Source organism: Chelonia mydas, chromosome 7 (genome assembly GCF_015237465.2).
Source record: "Chelonia mydas isolate rCheMyd1 chromosome 7, rCheMyd1.pri.v2, whole genome shotgun sequence".
Lineage (NCBI taxonomy): Eukaryota > Metazoa > Chordata > Testudines > Cheloniidae > Chelonia > Chelonia mydas.
The window spans coordinates 22270828-22297784 of record NC_057853.1 but is presented as its reverse complement, the minus strand read 5'-3'; the positions used below and the strand labels follow the sequence as shown (position 1 = coordinate 22297784).

General features: G+C 48.0%; 1 protein-coding gene across 7 annotated transcripts; it reads left to right on the top strand.

The window, feature by feature from the left end:
* The first annotated feature begins 1283 nt into the window (after window positions 1-1283).
* On the top strand, window positions 1284-25552 carry TPRA1 (transmembrane protein adipocyte associated 1). 7 transcript variants are annotated; one of them, XM_043551991.1, is made up of 11 exons: window positions 1284-1410; window positions 9821-10029; window positions 10183-10315; window positions 13101-13187; window positions 15216-15288; window positions 16327-16406; window positions 17782-17892; window positions 18523-18583; window positions 20158-20260; window positions 21050-21130; window positions 22480-25552. In XM_043551991.1, the coding sequence occupies exons 1-11, from the start codon at window positions 1336-1338 to the stop codon at window positions 22712-22714; spliced, it is 1248 nt and encodes a 415-aa protein (XP_043407926.1). In that variant the 5' UTR covers window positions 1284-1335; the 3' UTR covers window positions 22715-25552. The 7 variants fall into 7 exon arrangements, with proteins under 7 accessions (XP_043407926.1, XP_037760460.1, XP_037760462.1 ...); XM_037904532.2 differs by having other exon boundaries at window positions 1323-1561; window positions 9826-10029; XM_037904534.1 differs by lacking the exon at window positions 1284-1410 and adding an exon at window positions 1460-1561.
* Window positions 25553-26957: the final 1405 nt, after the last annotated feature.

Here is a 26957-nt window from a genome sequence, read left to right as displayed (position 1 = left end):
ATCTTGATAATGAATGACAAGGTTTAGGTGGGAGGGGATGGCGATGGGGATTGTCAAAGGTCTGGAAAGTGAAGACAAGTATCTTATGTATGCTGTGGCTTTAAAAAAAAAAAAAAAAAGTAGCCAGTGAGTGGAGGGATTCAAAGAAAGGTGTGAAATTATCAAATCAGCAGGGAACTTCTAAAAGTGTGGGGTGCTGGTTTAACTGTATCCCCAGCCTCTGCCAACCCCAGGCTCAATATAGCTCTCAGTTAAATCAATGAGAATTGAATTATACTTCCAGAAAGCAAGATACAAAGATCTGAAGACAGTAGACACTATTCTGCAACTCTTTGGACTATATGAGCCTATTTAATAATTCTTATTATATTACTTGTAGTGTGGCAGTGCCCAGAGACTCCAGTCAATATGATGGTCCAGTCAATACGATGGTCCCCCGGGATCCTGCCCGGAAAAGTTTACAGTCCAAGAAGAAACATGACAATGAATGGGTGGGTTAGGGGAAGAGGAATTACAATCAAAAATAGATACAGTGTGTACATATGTTCTCTTTATTTATGCAAATATTCGCTCAACTGCCTCCCAAGTTAGTCACAGTAAGCTGGTTAACGTCTTGTCGTGATCCCAGCGGAAGTGGGTGTTGATAGATGAAAGGGTAGTTGCCTCAGGGACGGCTTTTGTCTAATGACTGAGACTGCAACACAAATTATTCAACACTTCGCGTTCCTCTGGCAGCTTCCGTCTGGAGATCTCAAAGCATTTTACACATAACGTCCTGTGCAATCAAATTGTTTTACCCTGAAACTGCCTGTGGCTCTCTCACATTAAGCTGTTTGGTTTAGTGTTGGGATCCATTATATTATCCTGACCTTTCCATCTGATTTCCAGTATTTGGCTTCTTTTCTTTTGCAATCCTAACCCAGTTCTCTCCATTAGACCCTCGTGCAATAGATCTCTCCGTTTGTACCTGTCCTGCCCTGCTTTGTACCTTCCATTCTCTACCCAGCTCCTCTGCTTTCTCTTTACCCTCCGTATTCATTGTGGCCCAGATTCTGCCACCCTTGCTCACCCTAGCGCGTTACTCCGAGTTCCCCAGCCATTCTGCCAATACCCTTCGGTGCTTGGCAGGAGAGGAGTGAATTGTGTCCCTGCACCTTTTAGACCCTGACGTTCCTGCAGGGTAAGTCCCGCCTCCCAGGGAACTCCATTGGTTCCTATGGCCGTTTTGTTGCTCTTTTTGGCAAGTCTCTTGATTGAGGCACCTCGTGATTGGGCGAAGAACTCCGGCCAAGAGATCCTCTGTAAATAACAATTCTAGTCCCAGACGAATAGGCCATGCCTTCCCCCTTGCGGGAAGTTGAGTCCTCTCCGGCTTACATGGGCTCGTCTAGCCGCAGGAGACCACACCCGGTGGGAATGGGGGCGCCCGCGGAAGGATAGCTGCCATGGGCAGGGTTGCGGCTCCCCTGTGGGGTGGCTCTTTCGCGACGCTCCCCGAGCCCGCCGCCGGTGGTAGCCGCCGGAGCCGCGGCTGGGGGTTGGCCCGGCTGGGGGCTCGCGGGTGAGCAGCGCCGGTCAGGCAGCGCCGGCTTCTGCCGAGCAGGTGACGGTTGGGGTGGGAGCGGCCGGGCTCCCCGCCGCCTGGCCGGCCCCCGCCGGGAGAGGGAGCCCCTCGCCGACGCGGGCGGAGGGTTTCCCGGGGGGCGGCTGGGGCCAGCTCCGCGCAAGGGGGAGCCCGGCGCCGGGCCTGAGGCCTGGCGGGGCTGTAGGCTGGCGCCGCCCGAGGCGCGGGGTCGCTGCCGGGCTGGCAGCCGTGGGGGGCGGGCCCCGCTGGTGACCGCGGGGCCCTGTTTGGACACGGCTTGGGTCCGTGTCCCTGGTGCCAGGCGCGGGCTGGCGGGGGAGACAGGGAAGGGGCGAGTCGCCGCGGGGCTGGTCAGTTCGGTGCCGGCTGCTGTGTGGCCAGGGCCCTCGGGACGCCCTGGGCTTCAAAACCTTTTCAAGGACGGAGGTCCGTGTGGGGCTGATCACAATAGTCACCTGTTAAGGGTTGCTAAACTGGACTGTGGACGATTGTTCTGCGTGTCCGCTGGAGGTAGGACAAGAAGCAATGGGCTTGATCTGCAGGAAGGGAGGTTTAGGTTAGATACTAGGAAAAAACTTCCTAGCTGTAAGGGTAGTTAAGCTCTGGAATAGGCTTGGGAGGGAGGTTGTGGAATCCTGGTCCTTGCAGGTGTTTTAAGAACAGGTTGGGAAAACACCTCTCAGGTTTCCTTTGCCCTGCCTCAGTGCAGGGGCCTGGACTTGATGACTTCTCAAGGTCCATTTCAGCCCTGCATTTCTGTGATTCATATCCCCTCTCCTCAAGCCTTCCTTTGGGCAAGTACCTGCTAATATGAGAGTGATGAGCTTCTTAGGGGTTGGCTACATGCAGAAGTGGCATGCGTTTTTAAAATTACTTTTAAAAACTAAAATAATTGTTGCAAACCCCCATGTGGACACACTTGTATCAGTTAAAAACAGGTTAAGTAGGTTTAGTTTGGGCCTATACACTTACTAATACAAGCTAAATTGATATAATCAAGGTTTAAACTGACATAAGGGTGTCCACACAAGGGTTTTCACAGGTTTAACTAAATAGCTTTAAAACAAACCTTTAGTTATAGTGAAGTAATTTGGGGTGTGTTTGGATAGTTTTAACATGCTAGTGGGAAGCCTAGGACTTCTCCTGATCTGCTAACACATGTTAAAATTATAACTTGCTCTGGCTACATTAGGATTTTAGTGTAACGTATTACAGTTTAACAATACACCTTTTTTCCTGGTGTAGACAGGTTCTTTGTGTGTAGACTAGGCTTCAATGGGAAATAAATACCTGTTCAATCTATTTATTCTGTGGATGTGTGTATGTTGGGGAGGTTGTTGCTGGTCTCAGGAGTTCTAAAGAAGATGAGAAATACTCTCTCTTTTTGCTAGTTGTGTTTTTTGAATGTACACTGGGTTTCATAAACCAGTAACTTCTAGCAGCACAATGACTGTTCCCTGCCTGGGTGCTGCTGACTGGGAGCTTTCAGTGTTGTTTTTGAGAAACATTGAAATTGACTGCAAACCTCTTCCGTGAGAAGTGAATGTTTCAAAATGGAAATTAAGCAAATTTCCTGGGCAGATGGAAGGCAGTGGCAGCTTGGCCCAGCTGTTGTTAGGAAGCCCCAACAACTTACTGCATCGTGTGTGAATTATAGCCATCACTGGGAGTCTTTATGTGAGCCTGCATATTGAGGATCTGCCTGAGAATGTACAAATGCTATTCTTTTAAAAGCCTTTACTAAGAGGGAGTGCAGCTTTACTGTATGAAGTGGGAGACGTTTGGGAGAATTCCTTATGATGATTATTGAATCCCTCTTTGAAGTACCCCTGTGTTCCCAAACAAAGCTATTGTTATGACTGGAAACAGGATTTGACAGACCTGGCCTTCAGACCTGGCCTCTTAACTTGGGAGCAAGTTTTACTTAAATTTTAAATTTTAGGCCAGACTTTTCAAACTTGGGTGCCTCAAGTTCAGTGTCTTGTTAGACACCTCATAGGTGGCCTGATTTTCAAACTCTTTTGGGAGTGGTGGGTACTCAGTACCTCAGAAAGTTAGGATACTTGTTTAGGTGCTAAGTATGGAATTAGGTGTTTAACATGAGATATACACATTTTAAAATGTTGGCCTGAGTTTCTTTCTTAGTGGTAAGGTGTTGATCCTACAGTGGGGCTCCATGTGGGCTCAGGACCTTGTTCGCTCAGAGCTCATTGCACAATCAGGACCAAACTTAAGATTTTTCAAACAATTCTGTTGGATTTTGATATTGTTTTAGGTGAGTTTGAAGGCAGTTGATATGTTGGACTTTAAATCTGCCAAGGGTGCACAAGCAGTCTTTCTTATCGAAGATTTTTGTTGTGGTACTTAATATGATCACTCCACGATACTGGTTGCAATGTAGTTGAGCTCCAGGTACTCATTGTGAACAGAAACTAAATTCGAAATATTCTGCAATATATGATCAACTAAAAATTACTCATCGCTAACATGGAGCAAAAAATATCTGTGCGGAACTAAGGGTGGGATACCTAGGAAAGAGAAATTGTTGAAATAGATGGCAGTGGTAACACTTGTGTGTGAGAGTATGTTGCATCTATTGTTAATCCTCACACACATCAGAAAACACTAGCTTTTAAAAACTAGATTGTGTTCTAAATCAGTGGTTTTCAACCTTTTTTCATTTGCTGACTCCTAAAAAATTTCAAATGGAGGTGAGGACCCCTTTCAAAATCTTAGATGTAGTTTGCAGACCCCCAGGGGTCTGCAGATCACAGGTTGAAAATCTCTGTTCTCAACCAAGTCTGTTCTGGCATGGTCAAGTGAGCTCAAATGGCAGAATGCTAAGACCTTTCATGTCCAGTGCACGTAATATTTTGCACTTCTCTAGGTGTCTCTCATCAAAAGATCCTGAAGTACCTTACAGAATTTAATGAGTTTAACTTTACAGCCCTATTGGAGAGGCAGATGAGGAATACCCCATTTTACAGATGGGGAAGCTGAAACACAGAGAGGCTAAGTGATTTGCCTGAGTTGTCACAGTGTTTGGGTGACAGAACTAAGAGAATAACTGAGGTGAGATTCTCTTATGTGGTACTGTTCAGAACTTGTAGCTGAAGGGTGGGGTGACTAAGACATCTTTAAGTCGTGCTCCAGGCCACCGGCATGACACAGACATCTCTCTTAGACATAGGGGCCTGAGTTACCTAGCCTTCTATGGCTACAGTGCTGTTTGGGACCAAGGGTGGTTGGTGAGGTGGCTCTTTGGAGGCATCCTTACTGCCTTCACTGGGGCAATTTTCTTGTGGCTGGAACCAGGGCTTCTAGGGCCCATTTATTCTGCTCTGGTACCTCTGGTGTGTGATATAAAGGAGCTGGAGTGGGGGTGAGGATCACCAGAGTCCTTCATTTGCTTTAAGCAGGTGGTCATCCCACCTTCCCTCCTCTCCTACATGGGGTATGTTGACTCTGTTTACTGTGGGTTTCTTTGCTACTCCTCTCACCCCTCCATGAGAAGGCAGCACCATCTTCCTGTCTGCTGTGCTAATCTAAGGGATATGTATGAAGGACTCTGCTCATAACCTACGCTTCATTATATTGTGGGTTTGGGTCACTGTTGAGACTTCTGCTATTTATTTTTTTAGCATTGTGATTTTCTTTTCTTTCTTTTTAAAACTTGCTTCAAATTCTGATGTGAAATTGAAACTGGGAGGGGAGAGGGGAATTAAGTAAATGTATTTCTGCCACTGGGTGGAAAAACCCATCGCGTGAGCTTGTCCCGAGGACAAAATGAGGGTGCAGGAAATTTGAAGCAAACATTGATATGGTGACTCTTGAAAAGCTGTGTTTCAACCTTCTTCTCCCCACCCCCAATTCACCCCCCAACCCTTATTTTCACCTTAAAAGACATTGCAATAACAGTTGCATTTAAATGTGATGGATGTTAGCAGAGTTTTCTGCGATCAGGGCTGCTTGTACGTGGAAAAGCTGCTGATCATGCCATGTAATGGATAAACAGGTTTCTAACATGGTTCTCAGAAAGGAAGAAAAATATCCTTTCCTCACCAGTCTGGGAAACCAAGCTACAACTACCTGATCACTCTGGTTACAGTGTGTCTGGTAACACCCATTGTTTCCTGTTCTCTGTGTATATAAATCTCCCCACTGTATTTTCCACTGAATCCATCCGATGAAGGGAGCTGTAGCTCACGAAAGCTTATGCTCAAATAAATTGGTTAGTCTCTAAGGTGCCACAAGTCCTCCTTTTCTTTCTGCTAGCTGTGTAACTCAGCTGTGGAGGAGAGACGGGCCTTGAGAGATCAGACTGCTGTCCAGTAATTTCAGCCACAAACTTCATCTATCTTTGAAATTGTTAGAATGTCCTAATTAAAAATAAGGTAAGATTTAAAAAAAAAATCCACCTTTTTTTTTTAGTGAGGGGGGCAAAAATACCCACCATTTTTATGTCACACCAACAATAACACGAGTGCTCCATGCTATTCCATGACTAGGGCTTCTAGGCCTAGAGAAATAATAATGGTAAGATCTAAATAGCCAGGCACATGTTCCTGTTTCTATTGTCCCTTCTGAGTCCAGGGTTTGGGCAGAGAAATTGATGTAGTTTAGGTCAGAATGGCTTCAGCTCTGTCCAAAATATGGGGAAGGAAGAGTGTGAATTGATTTGCTGTCTGAGAGAGAAACACTTTCTGTGGGAGAAAGAAGAGTGACCTGACGTGAGCTATAGTACTAATTTTTTTTTTTTTTTTTTTTTACCTGGCTTTAATATGATTTTGCCTCATCCACACAGCCTGGGCCAACCTAGGTCAGCATCAACAGAGTTCAACATGGTGGTGTTGGCGGTGTAGAAGGGCCTAATGAAACATCTCTCCCAATACATACAGCTGATTGTATTTCAGACTAGACTGGACAAAGCCCTGGGGAATATGCTGTTAAGGTGCAATCCTGTGGTGGATGAAGGAGCTAAGGCTATGTAGCCTGGAGACTGTTCCTCCTCCCATTGAAGTCAGTGGCAAAAATGCCCAGTGCTTCAATGAGAGCAGAGCAAGGACCCTTGATCAATTCACTGTACTGATGTTCCTTACTATAACCCCTAACCACTATAAACAGTGCAACTTAGCCTGGCTTGTTCCTCAGTGCTAGATGTCTTATTACTTTGCTTTTATATCAAGCGTCTTTGGAAGAAAAATAGGACATATAGTATTAGCCCAGAACTAGTATCCTGGTTGAGAGGCAAGCTCAGTATCGACTTGCCCTTCAAGGCTTTGTGATTGTAGATCTTAGATCTGGCCAGCCCAGCTCTGCTTATCACCACTGTTGTATCTGCATGATACCGGTGACTTTTAAGGAGAGGATCTGGCGTCTCTGGGATGCCCTCTAGAAGAAAGATGTTTGTTCTTTCCTATTTAACTCCCAGATAGACTGATTTCTACCCAGGCTCTTTCTGCTTGGGGAAGGCAGGTCAGATGCTGTGTCCCAGAGTGGATGTCACTCGGGTGTCATGGTTCACAGTTGTTTTCATGACTCTCTCTCCCCTCCCTGCGCTCATGGTGCTGTTTTTCCTGCCTTCGGAATCCTATTTAAAAAAAAGTTAGGCAGAATCTCTGCTGTGTGGGAAAGCATGATGGTATCCACCCTTTCCTTCCCAATTCCTGCCCTTCCTAGAGTGAAGAGGTCCGTCGCATGTGTCGGGCTAGAAGGATAGAGCAAAATAATTAGAGAAAATGCCTGTTTCAGTGACTACGCTGATTAGGAATTGTGGGAAGTGGAGAAGATGAAATGCATCTCTTGCGGGAGGAGAGGATGTCTCCATAATCTGAAGGTCACTCATTGGAACCTCTGCCAAACTAGGATTTCTGGCACAGCAATTGCCACCTCAGCACAAAGTTAATCTTCCCAAGAGTGTGTTTGTTTAATGTTATGTACCTAAGGCAGTGAAACATACCGTGATCATTAAAGAAATCCACAGCCCAACAAGTACCTGTTAGAATGTAGGGATGAAAAGTGGGTCTGTTAGCAGAGAGCTCCCCCACTCACCCTTCCTTGTAAGCCCTGGAAAGGATCCCAGTTTTCCAGAAGAAAGAACAGCTCTGTGTATGAGAGTTTCAGGCAGCCCCTGGAAGAGTAAACCCTGAATGATAAAGGTTCAGCAGATGACACCGAGCTGTACCTCTCCTTCTCCCATCTATGAGAGTGTCCATTTGCTGACTCCTGCTGCCAGCATGTGGCAAAAACCCCTACCTTCCTAAATTCACTCATCCTGTCTGCTCACTTTCACAGTGCTGGCTGTGGCTTGAAACCACATGAAGGGGAATTTTGTTGAGATTAATCCTGTATTAGCTACAGCAAACTGGCTGCCAAAGCTTTATCTGTACATCTACACTGCGAAAAAACCAACAAACCCTCCCCCACTGCCCACCCCAACAATCCTGCAATGGAAAGTCTCTGAGCCTGGGTCAACTGATTCTTGCTCATGCTCCAGGGTTTAAAATTAGCCGTGTAGACATTCCTGGTTTGGGCTGGAGCCCAGACTCTGAGACCCTCCTCCCTTGAGAAGTCTCCGAGCCCATGCTGCAGCCTGAGCCAGAATGTCTACACTGCTGTTTTTAGCCCAATAGTGTGAGACCCACTAACCTGAGTCAGTTGAACCAGTGTCTGAGGCTGGCTACTCTGAGTGGTGGGTTTTTTTTCAGTGGCCATACCCTATCAGTGGCATGTCTACACCCGCTACCCAGAGACGTGTGACGTTGTGATGACAGTAGACAGGTTTTCTTCATCTCACTGTGCTCTGTGATGGCTCTGCTGGGGAGAGCTGGGTTCTAGAGAGAACAGGACTTTGCAGTTGTATTACGTCTTGGGTCTGTGAAATGTAAAGCACATTGCAAGGGGGTTGGGTTCCTATTTACAGCAGGGGAAACTGCTGTGTAGAGAGGGGATTGGACCAAGGTCATGAATCACGTCAGCTGCAGGACTAGTGATGCAATCATAGAATCTCAGGGTTGGAAGGGACTTCAGGAGGTCATCTAGTCCAGAGGTTTCCGAACTTCTTGGCTCGCGCACTCCCAGGGTGAAGACCGGAAGACCAGCCGCAGGTGTGCTGCCGACGGAAGAAGACCGGAAAACCAGCCGCAGGGGAACACTGGCTGTGGACGTGCAGAGCTGCCGCCAAAGAAAAAAAAAGGCGGAGTGCCATCCAGCGGCGCTCCTGCTGCCGCGCACCCCCTGGGATCATCTCGTGCACCCCCTGGGGTGTGTGCGCGCCCCAGTTTGGAAACCACTGATCTAGTTCAATCCCCTGCTAAAAGCAGGACCAATCCCCAACTAAATCATCTAAGCCTAGGTCTCCTGTCAATCTAGGTCTCCCGTCTCCCAGTCTGCTTTAATCCCATGACACATCAAGTCCCATGAAGCATAGCATGACACTGCCTCACAGGCTGCATTTCTCTGGTGCTGGACTGATCTGTATATAATCTGCATGTCTGTTTGAAAGTACTATGTGCGTGAGCCCAGTTGGGACTGTGGTATGGTTGGGTCCTTAGAAGAAATCATGGGGCCAGTTTCTGCAACCCCACTGAAATCAGTGGCCACGACTTGGGATTTCATGGATGTGAGTGCAGAATTTGGCCCAATAACATATGAATGACAACTAATAACCCAGCAGGAGCAGCCCCTGGTACCTGAGAGATGTGGAGATAGGTCAGGCATATAGGCAAGGAGAGTGTGTGTATGCATTCAGGAAAGACAGGTCATATGGTAACTGCCCACTCCCCTGCTGAAACCAATCTCATCTTCCTTCAAAATGCTAGGGACAGGGTGTGTGGTACAGTGGACAGAACAGGTAGCTGTGACCCTGGGCCCCCGGGTTCTACACTTGGCTGCCCCCCAATGTGACATTGGAGAAGTCACTGAATAACTCTGTGCTTCAGTTTCTACATTTATAAATTAGGGACAGTGATAGTAACCTATATCCCAGAAGTGGTGGGGATTTAGTTTGTTGATGACTGCTTGGAGTTCCTTGGATGGAAAGGGCTGATGTTGGTAATTTGCGGTAGTGAGTAGGATGCAGTTACATAGGGTCTAATGTCAGGGACGCTCTTTGCTCATCTTCCTGCTCAGTTGATTTCAGGTTGCTTTTTGCTTTCATCTTGGTTGTTCTGTGTTGTATCATGCTTGGTCTTAGCACCCATTGTGTGTGACTCTAACTCTCTGTACCATGTCCAGAGCAGAGGCAGGATGTCCCAGTCCGTGACGTCTGTGGTGAGGTTCTCCACGTACAACAATATCACCCACTCTGCTGCCACTGCCTTGGTTATGGCCTCAGATAATGTGACGGCTCTGCCCCAAACAACAACGTGGGCAATCAACGACACCAACATCACTGTGCCACACAAGTGCCTGCTCTTGTTATATGAAGACATTGGGAAGTCCAGGTGAGGTGTAGGAGCTGGGGCTGGACGTTGTCCAGGGAATGATGGCTTTCCCTCTCAGGTGTGGGAGCAGGGGAAAGTGAGGCTGGCGCCTGCCTCTGGGTAGAGGGAGATCATGCAAATGCACTTTTAACTATTTTATTTTACTTTTTGCAGAGTCCGCTACTGGGACCTTATGCTTCTGGTTCCCAATGTACTTTTCTTTGTCTTTCTTCTCTGGAAACTGCCCTCTGCCAGGGCCAAGATCCATGCCACCTCCAGCCCCATCTTTACTGCCTTCTACATACTAGTGAGTACCAGCACTGCTCTCTGAATTGATTGGGGAGTGTTAAAGTGGTATGTGTGTGTTTGTTTTTTGTCTGCCCTCACCCGCCTTCCCAGAACATTTATCATTCGGGGAGAACCTGAGTCAGATCCCTCTGAGGTAAAAGCCTTTTGGCTCCTGCATAAACATATAGATTTTCTTTTTAAATTAAGATTCACTGTTAGAAATGGGCGCAGAGCTTCAGAGTTTGGATCCCGATCAGGATTCTACTTCTCTGAGACTTGGGGGATGTTTGGATAGGGGTGTTTTGGGTTGGGTCTTTCTCTACCATTAAGTGACCTGTTTTTAATCTAGCGCAATTTTTTTTTTTACTTCACCTTGCTATCTAGTATCTTGTATCTTCCCTGCTCATTGCCTCTCTTACAATATGTCACATTTAAAACAACACTAACGTTTCCCTGAGATATAGTGGAAGCGAATCCCCTGAAAAATGAAATGCATGAAAGCTGCCAGAAAGAGACTGCACATTAGTTAACCCTCTATAGAAAATCCTGATGTGATGGGTTCCAGTTGAGCTCCGGGAACCTAGAGACCCCCAGCCTGGGAATTCCTCTCTGAGGCAGCGGGAAAGTGGCTGCTTGTTCCAGTTGGATGGCCCAGCTTTGGTTTTGAGAGTGTTCTCATGGATTCTTGGTGATGTGAGGTTGGAGGGTGAAAACAGAACATGTGGATGAGAACAGTCTCAAACACATAGGATCTCCTTTCCCTTTCCACAGTTTAAAAAGTCACATGCAGCCTCTAATCAGGGTAGGAAAGTCTCTGTAGTAGCTACTACTGTCACAGGTGTGCAGTCAGGCCCCTGGCTGCCTCAAAACAGCATTCGTATATTTGTTGTCTGTCAGTGGGAGTAATGCGGCAGCAGTACAGTGCCCTGCAGGACAGAGTTCACCTTGGTAGAGGGAAATGCTTGTTTATACATGAGCAAGAGGAGAGGTGTCTTTCCTCAAACTAGGAATGAGTAGTAACAGACAGAAACCAGGAAGTGTGAAAAACTGAGGCACAGATAATAGCAAACCTAGACTCAATCTGTAATTGGCAGTTCTGAGCTGTGGAAAGGGGGTACAGTCAAGTAATGCAGGCCCTGCATGTCAGGGAGTGGCCTGTGGTGGTAGGAAATATTTGAACAATCTAATAATTAGAAAAATGTCCAGGAATTTTAAAAAGCATTATCAGTAGTTTTAAACTTGGGTTTAAACCTTTCCCAATGGTGTCTGTGTGTGTGCAATTGGCTCAGCAGGGAGCAAGTGCCATGGAACAGAAAAGTGCAACTGACCAAAAACTAAAGGAAAGAAACAAAAGTGAAACTGTCTAGACTGTTGGCTTTGGGAGGAGCAAAAAGTAACCCAACAGCAGAGACCGTGCAAAGCATTTCTCCCTTTTCTAATCTCGGGTATACTGGTAGGAAAAAGAGGACATAAAATGTTTCCTTTGAAATCAGGATTTGTAAATTGACAGTGTCCCTTCAGACAGCTCTCTCTGCCTGGTTTCTAAAAAGCGAATGAAGATTCTCCTCTCCCAGGGCACGGTGCAGCCTGTTGGACTGGTGACAGCTAAAGACAGCCTACATCTCCTCTTTCCCCTTCTCAAAACCTACGTGAAGAGTTGCATTAGTGCAATTTACTGATTCCTTAGTGAGCTGATGCAGTTTCTTTATTGTTAAAAATAAGTATGGGCTTTGAGGAGAGGCCAGTCTTTTGCCCCTTAGAGCAGGAGCAATGAAGATCCAGGTCCCATACAGGGGAGGAAAATATTGCTGCTAAACTGGTGCCATGGAGCATTCGAAGATTTTGCTTCTCAGCGCAACTTTTCCCCCAACCTTGCACTCCAGTGAGAAGCAACACTGTGTTCTCTCCGGGGTTGCACTCCTTCCCCCACCCCACTGCAAGGGTGTCCTTCAGAGCATCCACTGGGTTGTAAAGCTGGACTGCTCAGGAAGGTGCTATGAAGATCTGTAGTAGGTGGTATGCTTCAAAACACCCATGCAGTGCACTTGATAATATGGCCCCCCTGGCTTACCCTCACCGTGGAAAGGCCAGTAAGGCTTGTGAACTGGTTAATCAGATTTGACCTTTCCCCCATTGGGATAGGTTTATCCACTTTATATCCCTAGAGGATTTCGCATAATTTAGCCCACAATGCTGGCAACTCTTCTTGGACAGACTTGTGTTTTCAGAAACATGAAAGCCCTTGGTCTCAGCTGATTTCCCATCTTCTGCATTCCTGAGGGTTGCTAGTGTTGAATGAATGGTCTGTGGAGCTCTGCTTTATAACAGATCTGAGGTCTGTTAGCTGATACCCTGTGGTATCTGTTATCTGGTGAGCGCTGTATATTGAGTCACTAGGCACTTGCCCTCATCATCGGGAGTGGTATTTTTGCTGATTGACTTGGGCTGAGGTGGTGGGAATGGGAAAGAAAGAATTAGCTTCTTGAACCCTGGAGAATCCCCCCCGCCATTGTTTATAAGGACTGGAAGAGGCTCCTTTCACTGGTTGTTGAGGGAAATTAGGCGTTCATTCCTTCACAGGGTCTAAGCCTGCTGCCTATGCAATACTCACACCAAGTAAGCCTGGGGAGAGGGAGACCAGCCCCCGGACTCTGTCTTGCATCCCTGACTCAGAAGTCCCTGAGTACTAACTGTTAGGCTTCCAAGCTAAGGTGGAAACTGGTTCCTAGAGCAGAATTCCTGATTATCATCTTGGGCAATGTGCAGCATATGGGCACCAGCTCACCTTTGCTTTCTTTTCCTAGGTGTTTGTGGTGGCTTTAGTTGGGATTGCTCGGGCTGTTGTCTCCATGACAGTCAGTGCCTCTGATGCTGCCACAGTTGCTGATAAGGTGAGTACAGCACTGACGCTAGACACTTCTGCATTGCACAGTTATGGCCCTTGTGATTAGCAGCTTCCTGTTTACATGCATACTGGAAGAATGTTTTTATCTGCAACGTTCATGGTGTGTCGATACTGTGGAGTCTTGTTTTGATAACCCTATCCAAAGGATCACTGCATCCAGATCTGTGGAACAACGAACTTCCTAAATAGCACATCAACAGTAGCAAAATCTCCATCTTGTAAGGAGAGAATGAATCAGCGAGGCATCTTGATGCTAAGCCAGGTCCTCCTACAATTGCCTAATGACTGGCAACACCCAGACTTTAATGTCCCTGGCTGCAGCCTTGTGAAAAATGTGGGGTACTTTCCTGCGTGCTGAGAACAAACAACAATTGAAGTCCATTGTGATCCTAATAACTGAATGTTTCTGGATCAGCAAAGAGCAAACAGGAAACGTCTTTGTAAAGTAAATTTTGTTCTAGAGAGTTAAATGATTAACACAAGAGGCCATCCCCTAAATCAAATGCTCTGTAGCTCTTGTGTTGTTGGAGGCAGAAGTCCGACCTAGAAAATGTAACCTTCTCTAGTCAGAGTTCCCCGGGTGCCCTTGTAGTTTCTAGGTTCCCTTTCTCCCTGACGTTCCCTGTGGCAGACCACTGCTCTTTAACACACTACTTGTTGTGAATGGCTAGCTAGATCACGGTAACCTTTTTCCTGAGCCTCTGTTGCATGCATCAGGGTCTGAACATTAAATAAGGGATGAGATTTCATGAGAGTAACTGTCTGTGCCTCTGTTCAGCTCTCTGCTGTTTGTGGTGCTGGGAAATCGTGGAGGCGCATAGATATCCTGTCCAGTACTCCCTACAGGGGATGTGCTGTTACGTGGCTTTTCAAGATGGGGGTGCTATAACAGAAGGTGCATCTCTTTTTAAATAGGAATTGCTGTTGTGCGACTGGTTTCTGAAGGTCATGAGTAACTCCCCCAGGGGGTATACTGGGTACTCCTGAAACTCCTGGGTTCTAATCCCAGATATACCACTGCTTCACCTTAGGGAAAATCATTTCACCTCTCTATGTCTTGGTTTCCCTGTGTGTGAAATGGAAATAATAATTACCGGCCCCTTAGGGGGCTTTAAGAGTTTATTATGCTTTGAGATCCCTGGATAGGCAGCACCAGAGGAGGGCACTAGAATTTTTCCAGTCATGGATTTGCTGCAGATAGCCCCAGTAGTCCTAGTTTCTAAGGTGATGAAGACACATGTTGTTTGGGTTGTCAGTGTTTGGGAATGCAGCAGTGATGACACGCCCTGCCCCAGAGGGAAGGCTTTAACTATGCTGAACTGGGGTCACTTTCTCAGTCCTTCAGGTGGTGCATCATTCATTCCCACTCAGTCCTCCTCTGCTGGGTGGGCAGTGTGTGCAGTGCTGGGCCTTGTGGCAAGGGGTATCATTGGGGGGATTAGTTACTTTTCAGAACCCTCCTCTGCATCTTCTGCAAAGGGTGAGGAAGGTATATGGCAGGGCTGGCCAAACTGCAGCTTGCAAGCCATATGTGGCTCTCTTATAGTTACAGTGTGGCTTGCGGAGCCCGCATTCTCCACCTACCAGACTGGGGTGGGGGGGAGAGGTTAGGGCTTTTGCCCTGAAGTGGGGTGGGGGGGCTAGGGGATCCTGTCATGTGGGGAGGGGATCTAGGGGTTTCAGCCCCTCAGGAGGCACCAGCCGGGGCTCAGGGCTTCAGCCCTGCTCTTGCTGAAGCTCCAAACACTGGCAGGCACCTCCCACGGGACTGAAGCCTTGAGCCCCATCACCCTGCTGCAGGGCAGAAGCCCTGAGCAGGTGTGCTTGGCTCTCAAGCTTCTGAAGATTATCACATGCACCTTGGAGGATGAGTAAGTTTGGCCACCCCTGGTGTATGTGAATGATCAGCTCCATCTCAAGAGTGTCTTCCCCCAGAGCAAGGGGGTGCAGTCTCACTGAATAAATTTCCCCTTGGCTCCTGGCCCTCCTAACCCTGGTCTTTGTTGTCTCTTAGATCCTGTGGGAGATCACGAGATTCTTCCTCCTGGCCATTGAGCTGAGTGTGGTGATTCTAGGCCTTGCCTTCGGTAGGTGCCAAAAGGCTTCCTGCTTTCCAGTGCTCCGAATGTGTGTCTTCCCTTTCGTGGAGGTGGTGTGCGCAGCCTGGCCTCTGCCTGCGGGAGAGCGGGGGTGGGGTAATCCTGTGAAGCGGGGCATCACTAGAATAAAGATGGGAGACAAGTAAGACTCTCGTTATTGGAAGTGACCTGCGGGGTCATTTGTGCAATTTCCTGTGTGGCTCATGTAGTTGCCAGGACAGCACATGAATGTTGGAGTCACACGTGCACTTGTGGTGATGGTGCATGCAAATTGGGGGAAGGAGAGGATGCTGGTGCACAAGCTGACATTTGAAAATGTCCCCTCCAGCATGTAAATTCTTCCCACGGGCAAATTCTTCTTAAAGTCATTATTATATTTGCTTGAACCCCACTGTCTTTGGGAGAGAGATTCTTCCGTGGCCCTTCTATCCACTTTCTTTTGCTGCCTCTTCCCTCTTAGTGGCATGGGCAGGATGAAGCCTCCTCTGCAGCCTGTCAGAGGTGCTTTCATTCGAGCCCAGGGAGATGCTCCTTAGCATCGAGTAGTCCTCAGGTGCATGTGTGTACTCATCAATATTTCTGTCATGCTCATCAGTGCAATATCCAAACACTGGATCTCCCACCTCAGAGGGCTCACAACCTCAATGCAGGTTCTCCCAAATGACATTGGCCCTGACTTGACTCCTCCGTTAACTGTTCTCTGAAGAGAAGAGTTTCCAGCAGTTCTATGTAGATAACATTGCTGCTCACTCTGACTTGTAACCGTACTGGAAGTTGTTGTTCTGGGGTGGGGACAAGTGGGAAGGAAACAGGGTCAGACTCTCCTGTTTTATAGATGTGACATGCTGAGTCCTGTGAAAGGCTTAAGCAGTCTGGGCAGTAATACAGCTGCCATGGGTTAAATGAGCTGTAATCCTCCTACTGCGGGTGGAGGTGGACAAGGGCTTTCTAGTGTGACAGCAGCTCCTGGAGACAGGTGATGTGGTGAGGGTGACTGGGGGTATGATCTCTCCTTGCTCTTTTCAGGTCATCTCGAGAGCAAGTCCAGTGTCAAGCGTGTACTGGTGATCACAACAGTGTTGTCCCTGGCTTACTCTGTTACCCAGGTGAGCACACTGGGGCTTGCAAGCTAGTGCTAGCGAAGGAGAATGCGCTGTTTGGTGTTGAGCAGTGTTTGCCTGGGAAGAGCTGGCCAGCTGTGTGGAGAAAGGGGCCTGTTGCTTTGGAGTCTGGGGAGGAAAGAAGCATGGCTAAGAGTAATGTCCATTCTGCGAGACTGGAGCCTTTCACCTCTAGAGCAGTGGATTGAAAACAACCCAAGTCAAGGGGACTGGCTGGCTCAGTGGTGGGTCAGGGAGTCCGATACCAGGTTAGGGTGGGGACTGGCTGGTTGAAGGGATTGAGGAGTGGGTGCTAGAGCTTTTCACATCTAGGGAATTACTTGCAAATCCAGTCTTTGGTTCCATCCTAACTGGAAGGAGAAACAGGACATGCTTATTGAACTAGAGCTGTCCAGTGGGCCCTCACAGCCTCGCCTCTCCTGCCTCTTCCGGAGCTGAGAGCTGCCACTTCCCATCACATTACCACTTGGTATATTAGCTGCGTCTCGCTTTCTCTGAACAATGTGCTGTGTGTCTGGGCAAGTTCTCATCTTCACTAGTGGCAGTGGCCAACCCTTTGTAATAGCTTCTCTATTTGAGGCAGTACCAGAGTAACAGGGCAGTCATTGTTCAGTGTTCGGGCTCTCACATACAGAGGCAGTGAGCTGATTGTTACCACATGATACGCTGGAAGAGCCTCATTAAATACCAAGTGGCTGAACTGTATCTGGATTCAGTAACTCCCTCTTTCTCTTCATTGTCTGTGCAATCAGATCTGTCTAGCCTGCTTTCAGATGAGCTCCAGATATATGAGACTGGGTCTTCTTTCCCAGCTGTGCACAAGTGCAAGGGTTTTACAGATTGGATGTTACAGTAGGAAGTGTCAGTTCTGGAGGAGGGAAAACGGCACTTTGAGTCCAGTCTCCTGACTCCCATCTGTTCTGTTTTCTGGGACATCACAGGAGCTATTCTCCAGACCCAAGCACTGTGGCTGGTCCCCTGGCTTGCTTGCTCCCTGGGCCCCAGGGGAAAAGTCTCTCCCTTTGCAATAACATGTGATTGCACATACATTCAGATGGCTGCTTATCTGTTACTAAACAGACACCTACCCTTGCCACTTCCTTCCCACTCCTTCTGCTCTGTTGGAGTCCCCAGCTTCTCACCCACATCTCATCCACTGTCTTCCTAGGTGAGGCTGAATTGACTGGGGGCGGGGGGGAATGTCTGAGCAATGCAAGGTGCAGGGTTCAGTGGAGCAGTTGTCTGAGCATGTGTAAATGCAAATATCCATTGTCCGGTATCCTGTGGTGGTGTGTGTGTGGGGGGGAGACAGAGGGGTCTGTAAGGGGCTGTGTCCTGATAATGCCTTTATCTCTGTTAGGGGACACTGGAGATCCTCTACCCTGATGCTCACCTCTCAGCGGAAGACTTCAATATCTACGGCCATGGAGGAAGGCACTTCTGGCTTGCCAGCTCTTGTTTCTTCTTTCTGGTAAGGACAAAGCATGTTCTGACCCTCCCTGAGACACATGGAAAGACAGTCTGGAGAGGTATCAAATTGATACCTTTTCCCTAGTCAGTGTGTCTATTATCTCTGCTTACCTAGCTGCTTGATGTCTTCTAAACAGCATAGTGAGAATTGGGTCCAGGTAGTCAAATGCAAAACCCCAGGCACTAGACAGCTCCTGGCTCCCCAAAGGGACCTGCTTATTCTCTTGTAACTCCCTGTGTGCAGTGCTGTAACTGGGAACACCTGGGAGTTGATGCCTCTCAGAGGGGTAGGGAGGGCAGATGAAGATTGGGTGGGAGGGGCTCCATTTCTGGCAGCAAAATTCTAGCTCTGCTTGATGCCTTTTCCCAGTATTCCAGAGTGAAGAGCCCCTAAAGGCCTGAGCCAGCAAGGTGCTGAGCACCTAGGGCTCCCATTGGCTTTAATATCAATGGCTTGGTTCCCTGTATTCCCTTCCTTTTACCTGTGAATTCATATTTATATAGTGCCAATGGGGGGCCTGGCACTTTGCACATCCACCACTCCCTTGAGACTTTTGCAGTTTAACCCCAAGCCAACTGTAGAACAGTTTGCAAGGGGCAAGGACCTAGCTGTTTCCTTCTGCCTCAACAGGTCTATTCCTTGGTGGTGATTCTTCCAAAAACTCCCCTGAAAGACCGGATTTCTCTGCCATGTAAGTGGACACACCAGGCTTCATATGGCATAACCAGTCAATGCTGGGACAGAACCATGTATTGGGGGTGGGGGTTGGTTTGCATTTTCCTTAGGTATCCCCTGTAACCAAATCTACAGCAAACACACACACCCCTCCTCAACCAGTGACTGGGACGTTGGGTATGTGGCAAGGGATTGAGTAGAGGTTTGCTGCTCAGTAGGATCTCCATTTTCTGGGTGGTTTGGATACTGTAGGTTTGGTGTAGCTGGTCAGTATTAGCCCTCCAGCTGCCAGCACTTTTTCATACTGGCAGATAAAAATGTCCGAGCACAGTGGGATGCAGGTAGGCATCCATGGTAAATGAGGGTTACTTTGGGGCTCTGTAAAGCACAAGTAGCTAATTCTTGTGTGGTGAAATCCCTGCATGGTGGCATGTCTTGCATTTCAGAGTCTCTCCCTCCTGAGATGACAGAGGGTGAGAGAGCATGTTTGTGTCCCCATTGTGACCATCAAGGGATTGAATGAAGAGAATGGGGCTTTTCCATTATTGTGGGTGTGGGGAGAGGTGTAATGTGTTTGAGTCCTAGTAAGACTGTCTTGTAAGGTGTGGTGAGTACCATAAGGAAGGACTTGGCTTCTGAAAGGTAAAGCCCCTTGTTGTGTAGCACATGAGGTTCTGTCATCTTGGCTTACAGCTGCTGGCTGGCTACCTGGGAAGGAAAAGCTCTAAGCTTTCCAGACTGACTGCTTGGGAGTTATTAATCAGTCTTGTCTGGTTTGGCAGCTCTGCCATTTTTGTTAGTGTGATACATTTGGAGCATCCTGAAATGGCTGCAGTAGCTGAACTGGGGAATGGGTGGTTTAGGTTATTGGAATACTTGCATTAGATTATTCATTCTTTAAAGGAAAAAAAAGTTGTCAGTGTGATGCTCACCAAAGCGAGAGGACATGCTGGGCATGCTGGAGGCAGGTTCCGGGCTGGCTTCGCCAGACCACAGCTCTGCCAATGCACCTTGCTCCAGATCTGCAGTATCCCCTGCTATTCCAGTCTTTGCCTCTTTCAGTTCTGCTGATACCCTCACACCTGATGCAGAATGCCTCTTGTCTGTCCTCCATGCAGCTTTACTAATGCCCTTCATTCCTGACCCACAGCACCTCATCCGGTTCAGTCGCAGGCCTTTGTGTCCAAGATTGCCACCTGTGCTACACATTTGTTTGCCTTGTGACCAATGCCGGGTCAACGTGCCCAGCTGTAACAGACTTGCATGTGTTGCCCTGACACCACCCTTTTTAACTCCACCTTTTTCTTGATGATGCATGAGCCTGTGGTTTCATCCATTATACCATATTAATATATAGCTGTTTATATCCTGGTTTCCAGCAGAGCTCCTGGCAGAAGATGTGGTATGGGGAAGAAATATGGGACATGGACTTCCTGCATTCCATAGCACTCTCCCTTTAAATGCTTGACACACTTCCCTTCTGCACGTGTTGCGTTGCCTCCATCAAGCAGAGTGTGTCTATCATGATCATGTATTCAGTCAGTGCTGATGGGGTTAGATTTCATCCTTGTGTCCTTGTCTGTCTTACAGCTAGGAAGAGTTTTTATGTCTATGCTGGAATTCTCGCTCTGCTGAATCTGGTGCAGGGCTTGGGCAGCGCCCTTCTCTGTGTGGATATCATAGAAGGATTGTGGTATGTATGCAGGGGGCCCCAGCATCCTGCCTCCTACTGTAGATGGGTCCTTGGGTTGGCAGGAGGAAGAGAAGTCTGTAGCCCAATTAAGACGACTTATTTAATGAGTGCCTTGCGTCACCTTCTCCCCCTGCCACAGGCAGTCTTGGGATAATGAACTTCCTGACTGTCCTTAAAGGGAAATAAGGCAGTTGGCATGAATTAAACAATACTTCTGTTAAGATCTCCCTGTAGGAAAAAGCAACAGTGCAGGAAGCTACTGGGAATGAGGGGTTTGTGGATTTGTTCCTTAGCTCTCTCCACACTGGCCTCTTGTGCTAGGGTGGGGCATTGGCTTCGTCTTGTCTGGGGTTTTCACAATGAGAGAGACCATGTTCAGTAGATATTAATGGAAGACATGGAGACAGACAGTTTCCCAGAAGTAGTGTGGGGACACCCCTTGAGTTGTGCTTTGGAACTGGCAGGATCTGCTATGGGGTGCAATGCCCTGCTATTAAGGAGCTCGCCCAGAGTTTAAATTGGGATGTACTGGACTGAGAGACTGTGCTGTTGACACTTGGGGCCTGCTGGTTCTGTCCTTGAGGGCCTGGGAATGGTGAGGCTTTGATGGCAGAACTCATTCATTTGCACCAAGGTCATGTACTTGTTTCATAGAAGGTTCTTCCTGCTGTTCTCCCCGCACCCTCCCTTCCCCCCTCCCCGCCCAGTGTGTCTTTGACACTGGATGGAATGGTGTGTTCGTTAGACAGCAGATGCTAAATGACCGCATGTCTCTTCTTGCCTCCAAAGCTGTGTTGACGTCACCACGTTCCTCTACTTCAGCTTCTTTGCACCTCTCATTTATGTGGCATTCCTGAAAGGCTTCTTTGGGTGAGTAGCCAAACCAACAGGGGGTTTTGATGTCAGTTGATCTTTGTGCCCAACTTGCCCCATTTGTAAAATAAAAGCAGTGGATGGAGCACTGGGTAGGGACTCAGGAGAACTGGGTTCTGTTCCTGGCTGTGGCGCTTGTTCCCTATGTGATTGTGGGTAAATTACTTCCCCTCTCTGGGACTACATTTCTCCATCTGTATAATGGGGATAATACTTAAACTCCTCACAGGAATTTGTCAGGATTAAGCTGTTAATGTCTGCAAAGCACTAGTAAGAGCTAAATTGTTGGTCACTGAAATGAATAATGGACTGATTAGTCGGAGCCTGAGTCCCACAGCAGGATTAAATTGGTATTTTGGCTCCTGGATTTTCTCATGGGTTTAGAGAAAGGGTCTGTGGATTAGCTAGCTTGATGGATATCCAAAACCAGAGGCTGGGAACTCCTTGAACATCCCTCCGCCCCTCACAAATGCTCTCTGAGTAACTGATTATTGGGCTTGAGGTGCCACTGTGTGGCCAGACCAAGGAAATGCAGTGTCTTCATTTTACCAATATTTCAAGAACAGGACACAACAAAACACAAAGGCATGTTTGTGTGAATCTTAGAATCATAGAATATCCGGGTTGGAAGGGGCCTCAGGAGGTCATCTAGTCCAACCCCCTGCTCAAAGCAGGGCCAATCCCCAATTTTTTCCCCAGATCCCTAAATGGCCCCCTCAAGGATTGAACTCACAACCATGGGTTTAGCAGGCCAATGCTCAAACCACTGAGCTATCCCTCCCCCAATTTGCCAGTGGGGGAGGAAGCAGCAGATTCTTAACCCCATTTAAGGGCTTGAAGTACTCAGAACAAGTAGAACTGTCTCTGGGGCCTTATATGCAGTCTGGAGGGGGCTAAGTTTGGTTTGGAATCGGCTGTAGATGGAAACTGCTGGTTCTTCAGATAAAAAAGCCTCCTTTTGGAGCAAGTCTGAAATCCCCTGGAGGAGCCTTGAGATGCAAGCCTGGCCTCATTTAAATCAGTGGCAAAACTCCCATTGATTTCAGTGACACCAAGATTTCACCATTGGTATTTAGGAGCTAAATGTGCTGTGATGAAAGCATATTCCTCTACACACCGCATTCCAGCCATGGCTGTTCAATTGTAGCTCTGCCGATGTACCTCATTGCTGAGCTGCAGAGCCCCCTGCTGTTTCGATCATGGAACTCTCCTGTTGCTAGCACCATGGGATAGCGTGCTCTGGCTGACTGTCCTTTAGGGCAGTGCAGGTTCCTTGTAGCTGCTGTTGCATCTCTTGTGATACTGCAGCACTTAACAAGGATCTTAATTGTTTTACCTGACTCCAGGTCTGAGCCGAAGATCCTTTTCTCCTACAAATGCCAAGTGGACGAGCCTGAGGATGTAGATGTGCACCTCCCCCATGCCTACGCTGTGGCCAAGAAAGAGGGTGTGGATTCCAGCTTCTACTCCAGCACCCAGATCGACACCACAGCCTACCTGGATGACGTCGCCTCAATGCCCTACCATGTGGGCAGTGTCAACAGCATTGACAGTGACCGCTGGAAAGCCATCAATGCCTAAAGCAATCCAGACCTCCAGCACGATGCCACCCTCCCTGATCACACAGCTGCTAGGATGTGCATCACAGACTGGTCCTCAGTCACTTGGTGTGGCTTTTCCCTCTTCCCCTGGGCTTTTAAAAACCCATCATGGAACAAAACAGCTCCAGCCCTCCCAGAAGGACCTTTTGTATCTTCATGTGATAACAGCCTAGACCAGCTTTGTTCATAAATATCTAAATGCTGAACCTTCCTGATCCTTGGTGTTCCAGATGTAGCTGTGACCCAGAAGATGGGCCTGGCTGGCACCCATTCCTTTTCAGTGACTGAAAACACTTGTGTAACTGGGAGGGGAGTGGGATTTTGGGGTGGGCGAGTTGAGATTGGCTTCTCCATGGCGCATATGTATGAAGCATTCAGTACATGGAGCCAAAGGCACTTTCATGGGCTGTCTCAACAGGTCCCATTTCCCAAGTCATACTGCATTGTATTGTAGGAAGAGCGCTGTCTGGAGAGAGGAAGCCTGGGAGAGCAGGGCTGCTCCCCAATTCCAGCAGATACTGATGGAAATTATGAACTGTAGTAAAATGGGAATTACAAGGAGTGTTTTGGGCATATATGGGAGAAGACTCACTGATGAACGAATTGTTAAATGTGTCCTGTGACCGTTACAGGGGCACTGTCTGGGATTTGGCAGATCAGCTATATCTTGGGTCAAGGAAAGAGACTTTTAAAGAGCCAGCATTGCTGTCTGTTGGAGAGACAGTGGCTATGGAAGGGTCTCTGAAGATCACGCTTATGCGTAACTGAACTCCTACTGTGAACTTGTGATGACAAGCGGCTATGTATTTTACACTGAATTAGGGTTGAATTTTAAGAATAAAATCGGCCAAGTGTGAGGTTTTTCAGATCTGCACTCTGCTTTACAATCCTGGCTGAATTCCAGAGCTCAAGGAGGGCTGTAGAGGAGGAAGCTTTTTGGCTCTGAAGATGAAGGCTCCAGAGGAGTTCAGATGGTTGAGGCAGAGCAGAAGCCCCAGATGAGTCCTGGCTGCCAATGACCAATAACCGACCAAGAACTCTAGGAAGCCAGCAGAGTGCTAGGATCAAGGTGACTAGTGTTTTAGGTTGGGTGGTAGATGGGATGCAGGCAGACAGGCAAACTGCTACTACTTCTGTGGCAGCTTCCTTCTCCTGACCTGTGGTGCATTACAGCTTGCAGCCTAGCACAGTCTCACTGGCCTAAACAGATTTTATAGCTGGATGTATTGAAATGATTTCCTTGCACTTAGAACGTGGTTCTTTTAAAGACTATCCAGGACCTGCCATTACCCTCCTCACAGTGAAGGAACAACTTGCATCTCTCCGATCTGGCATGGCTTTCCTGGATCTCATTGTGGTCCAAACACGTGGCTGTTCCACTGAAAGCTGCAGCAGCCAGTCTTGTGGCACCTCTGTGGTTGGTTTGTATTCACTGATGGCAAATAGGTTTATGCCTATAGCACTACGGGGGTGCGATTCCAATGGGGATCTCTGGGGCAGTGGAGGCTCTGACATAAGAAATGGCTGCATTCCATTGGAGATGGCAGGGTGAGAATATTTTAAACATTTGAGGATTTTTTGTGTCTCTCCCCTATGACTGTTTGTTGTGCCTGGCAGCCAAAGAAAGTGAAGGAGGCGAAGATTTTAGGAAATGGTCATCCTGTGGTGTGGTGGTGGTTTGAATTGTGAGTGGGACGGGGGCAAAGGTAACACAGCCAGCTTCCAGAAGTGCTCAACGTGGGGTAGGGGAAACACCAGGAGTGAGAACTGGAAGCGAGTGCAGGTCTTTGAAGCCAGGTAGGCACCTTGTTTCTCTCGTTAACGAGCAGTGCAGCCTCTCTACGGCCAGGACGTTCCGCTGCCAAGGGTTCTGCCCTGCTGATCTGCAGACAGTGCTGTGACATGACGGAAAAGATGCTTTGGTTTATTTTTAAAACTTTTATCTACTTTTTAAAGAAAAACGTTTCTGATTGCTCCTGCTGAACTGTTCGTGTAGCTCCTTAGAAGCCTTTTAAATCCCCACTGCCTCGAATGACGCAGACAGGAGGAGGCTGAGACTGGTCTTCCTTTCTGTCAAGCTACTTGGCCAGGTCAGCCTTTTCCACACTAGGGACATGTTGCAGTTTCCTACCATTGCGGACACCAGTTTAGCTCCATTGGTGTTAGCAATGTGGGGATCCTAGGAGAGGGTGCTTGAAACACTGCATCTGTGGGTAGGGTTAGAGGGCATGCGCCCTGAAATCCTGGAAGCACTAGGCCACCAGGGTGGCTGACACCACTGAAGTTGGACCAGGGTAGCAACAGCGGGAGAACTCTTGCAAAAAAATTCCCTAGGGCAGGCAGGGGTTTGCAGACTGGTTCAAGAGTGTTAGTCTTGTTTGTGTAGACTTATCCCACCCCAAGGAGTAAATGCTGAGACTCCTCAAGGCCCTGAAAATGAGGACTTTCTTGTTCCCCTGGGTGATGTGAAGAACAGACTATGAATACAACCTATTATCTGCTAAATCAAATGCCAAAGGATCAGCTGGGCAGATGCTCAGTGTGTCCATAAGTTCCCCTTCTCCAAGATTCAGTGTTCCCTAATATCATCTCTGAATGTCCCATATTGTCTTCTGCTGAGGAGCTTCTGCACTAGGTCTAGGACTGATCTTCCATCTGTTGTCTTTTTATGTCTGTAACGTCTCTGAGGCCAGCACAAGATATGGTCCATGAGTAGAAGTGTGTGTATGTTTTTGGGGGGGCTGGGGGAGATTAAAAATAGAGTAATGTATATTTTTGTTTGTAAAATAAATAAAATGAAGTTTGGTATAAACAGTAACGCTTTCTCTCTCAAATCACCCAGGCTGTGTAAATGCTCTTCAGAATCTTTTAAAAAATATATCTGCCATAGTTTATGTAACATCCCCTTTTCAAAGGGAAAGGCTGTGATTTTTGTACATAGTCTTTTATCTTAGCAATAACCATCTAACAGTATGGAGCTGAAGTGACTGGTCCCCAATTCCAAATAATTAAGTCAATTAAGACTTCAGCTATCCTTCTCTTCTTCCTCCTGGTGCTGAAGAGTGGGCTACCTGGAACTTCTTTTGTGCTGCACACACTCCATAGTCCTGTCTCAGACCTGATGCAGCTTTCAGAGCTGGTGAACACTGATCCTGAGCTGGCCAGAGAGGTTACTCCAGAGGGGGCAACTTGCTACCAGGTGTCCACAAGGCTATTGCCACCTTCAACCGCAACCCCACCTTCCAGAGCACTACTCGAAACCAAGCCGCCTCCCCAACGTTGCCTGTGCGGATACCATTTTGTCTGCTGAAACCGTCATTCAGTTTTCATCTCTTCCTGTCTTGACTCTAACAGCTCCCTTATCTATGTCGCAGTCGTCCAGACTCTAGCTTGTGCAGAATGCTGCTGCGGCCACTTCCTATGACAAAGCAGCTTGATGTATGCTCACTATTTGCAGATAGTCCTATTTGAGAGACATGAATTTTAAGATCCATTTAGAAAAATACTCTTAAAAATAACCCCCCCCCATCGCCTTTCTGTAGCTGATTTCATGGACCCTTGTGCTCTCTGTTCTCTCCACCTCTTTTGGGCTGGGATGCTGCCCTATGCTCCCCTTTGGTGGGGTCTGGCTGCCTTGATGGGCTCCTTGGTCTTGTTGGCTCCTCCCTGGAGGGAACCTGGGTTATCTGTGCAGTTGCTGCTTCTGTGTTGCTAGTACTGCTGCTCCTGTTCTGTCAGCTGTCCCCTGATAGGCAGACAGACAGGCTGCTAATGCTATGTTGCCTAGCAACCATCATCGATGGGGGTAGTTCATTGGCCTGCTCCCGCAGGTCAATGGCAGCATCTGGCAGTGGACATTAGGCTGGCAACAAAAGGGGAGGTGGGGGGAGTGAACCTGCCGCTAGTTGGATGCTTGTCTCTCCTGTGTTTGTGGGCAATGTCCGGTGGCAGGCCCTGGACTGAGTAGGAGACTCAAGGGCTTCAGTGATGGTTGGGGTGACTGGTGGTGGTTTGGAGTGAGGGATGATTGGGGCAGAGGCTTGAGATGTCTGTGGCTCAGGGTGAGGAGCTGCAAGAGCAGCTGCTTAGGGAAGGGGTGGCAGGAGCAGTAGTTCAGAATGGCAGGCTGTACCTTGGGGAGGGGGTCTGTAGGGCTGGCGGTTTAGGGTGAAGGGCCTGTGGCTCTGGGTGTCAGGCTGTGGTTTGGGATGAGCAGTTGCAGG

Excerpts from the sequence above, each read along its gene's own strand:
- TPRA1 (XM_037904532.2), top strand. The coding sequence starts at position 1,446 with ATGGGCAGGGTTGCGGCTCCCCTGTGGGGTGGCTCTTTCGCGACGCTC. Across the intron at positions 13,188-15,215 it reads CTGCCACAGTTGCTGATAAG|ATCCTGTGGGAGATCACGAG; the intron begins GTGAGTACAGCA and ends GTTGTCTCTTAG. Across the intron at positions 21,131-22,479 it reads TTCCTGAAAGGCTTCTTTGG|GTCTGAGCCGAAGATCCTTT; the intron begins GTGAGTAGCCAA and ends ACCTGACTCCAG.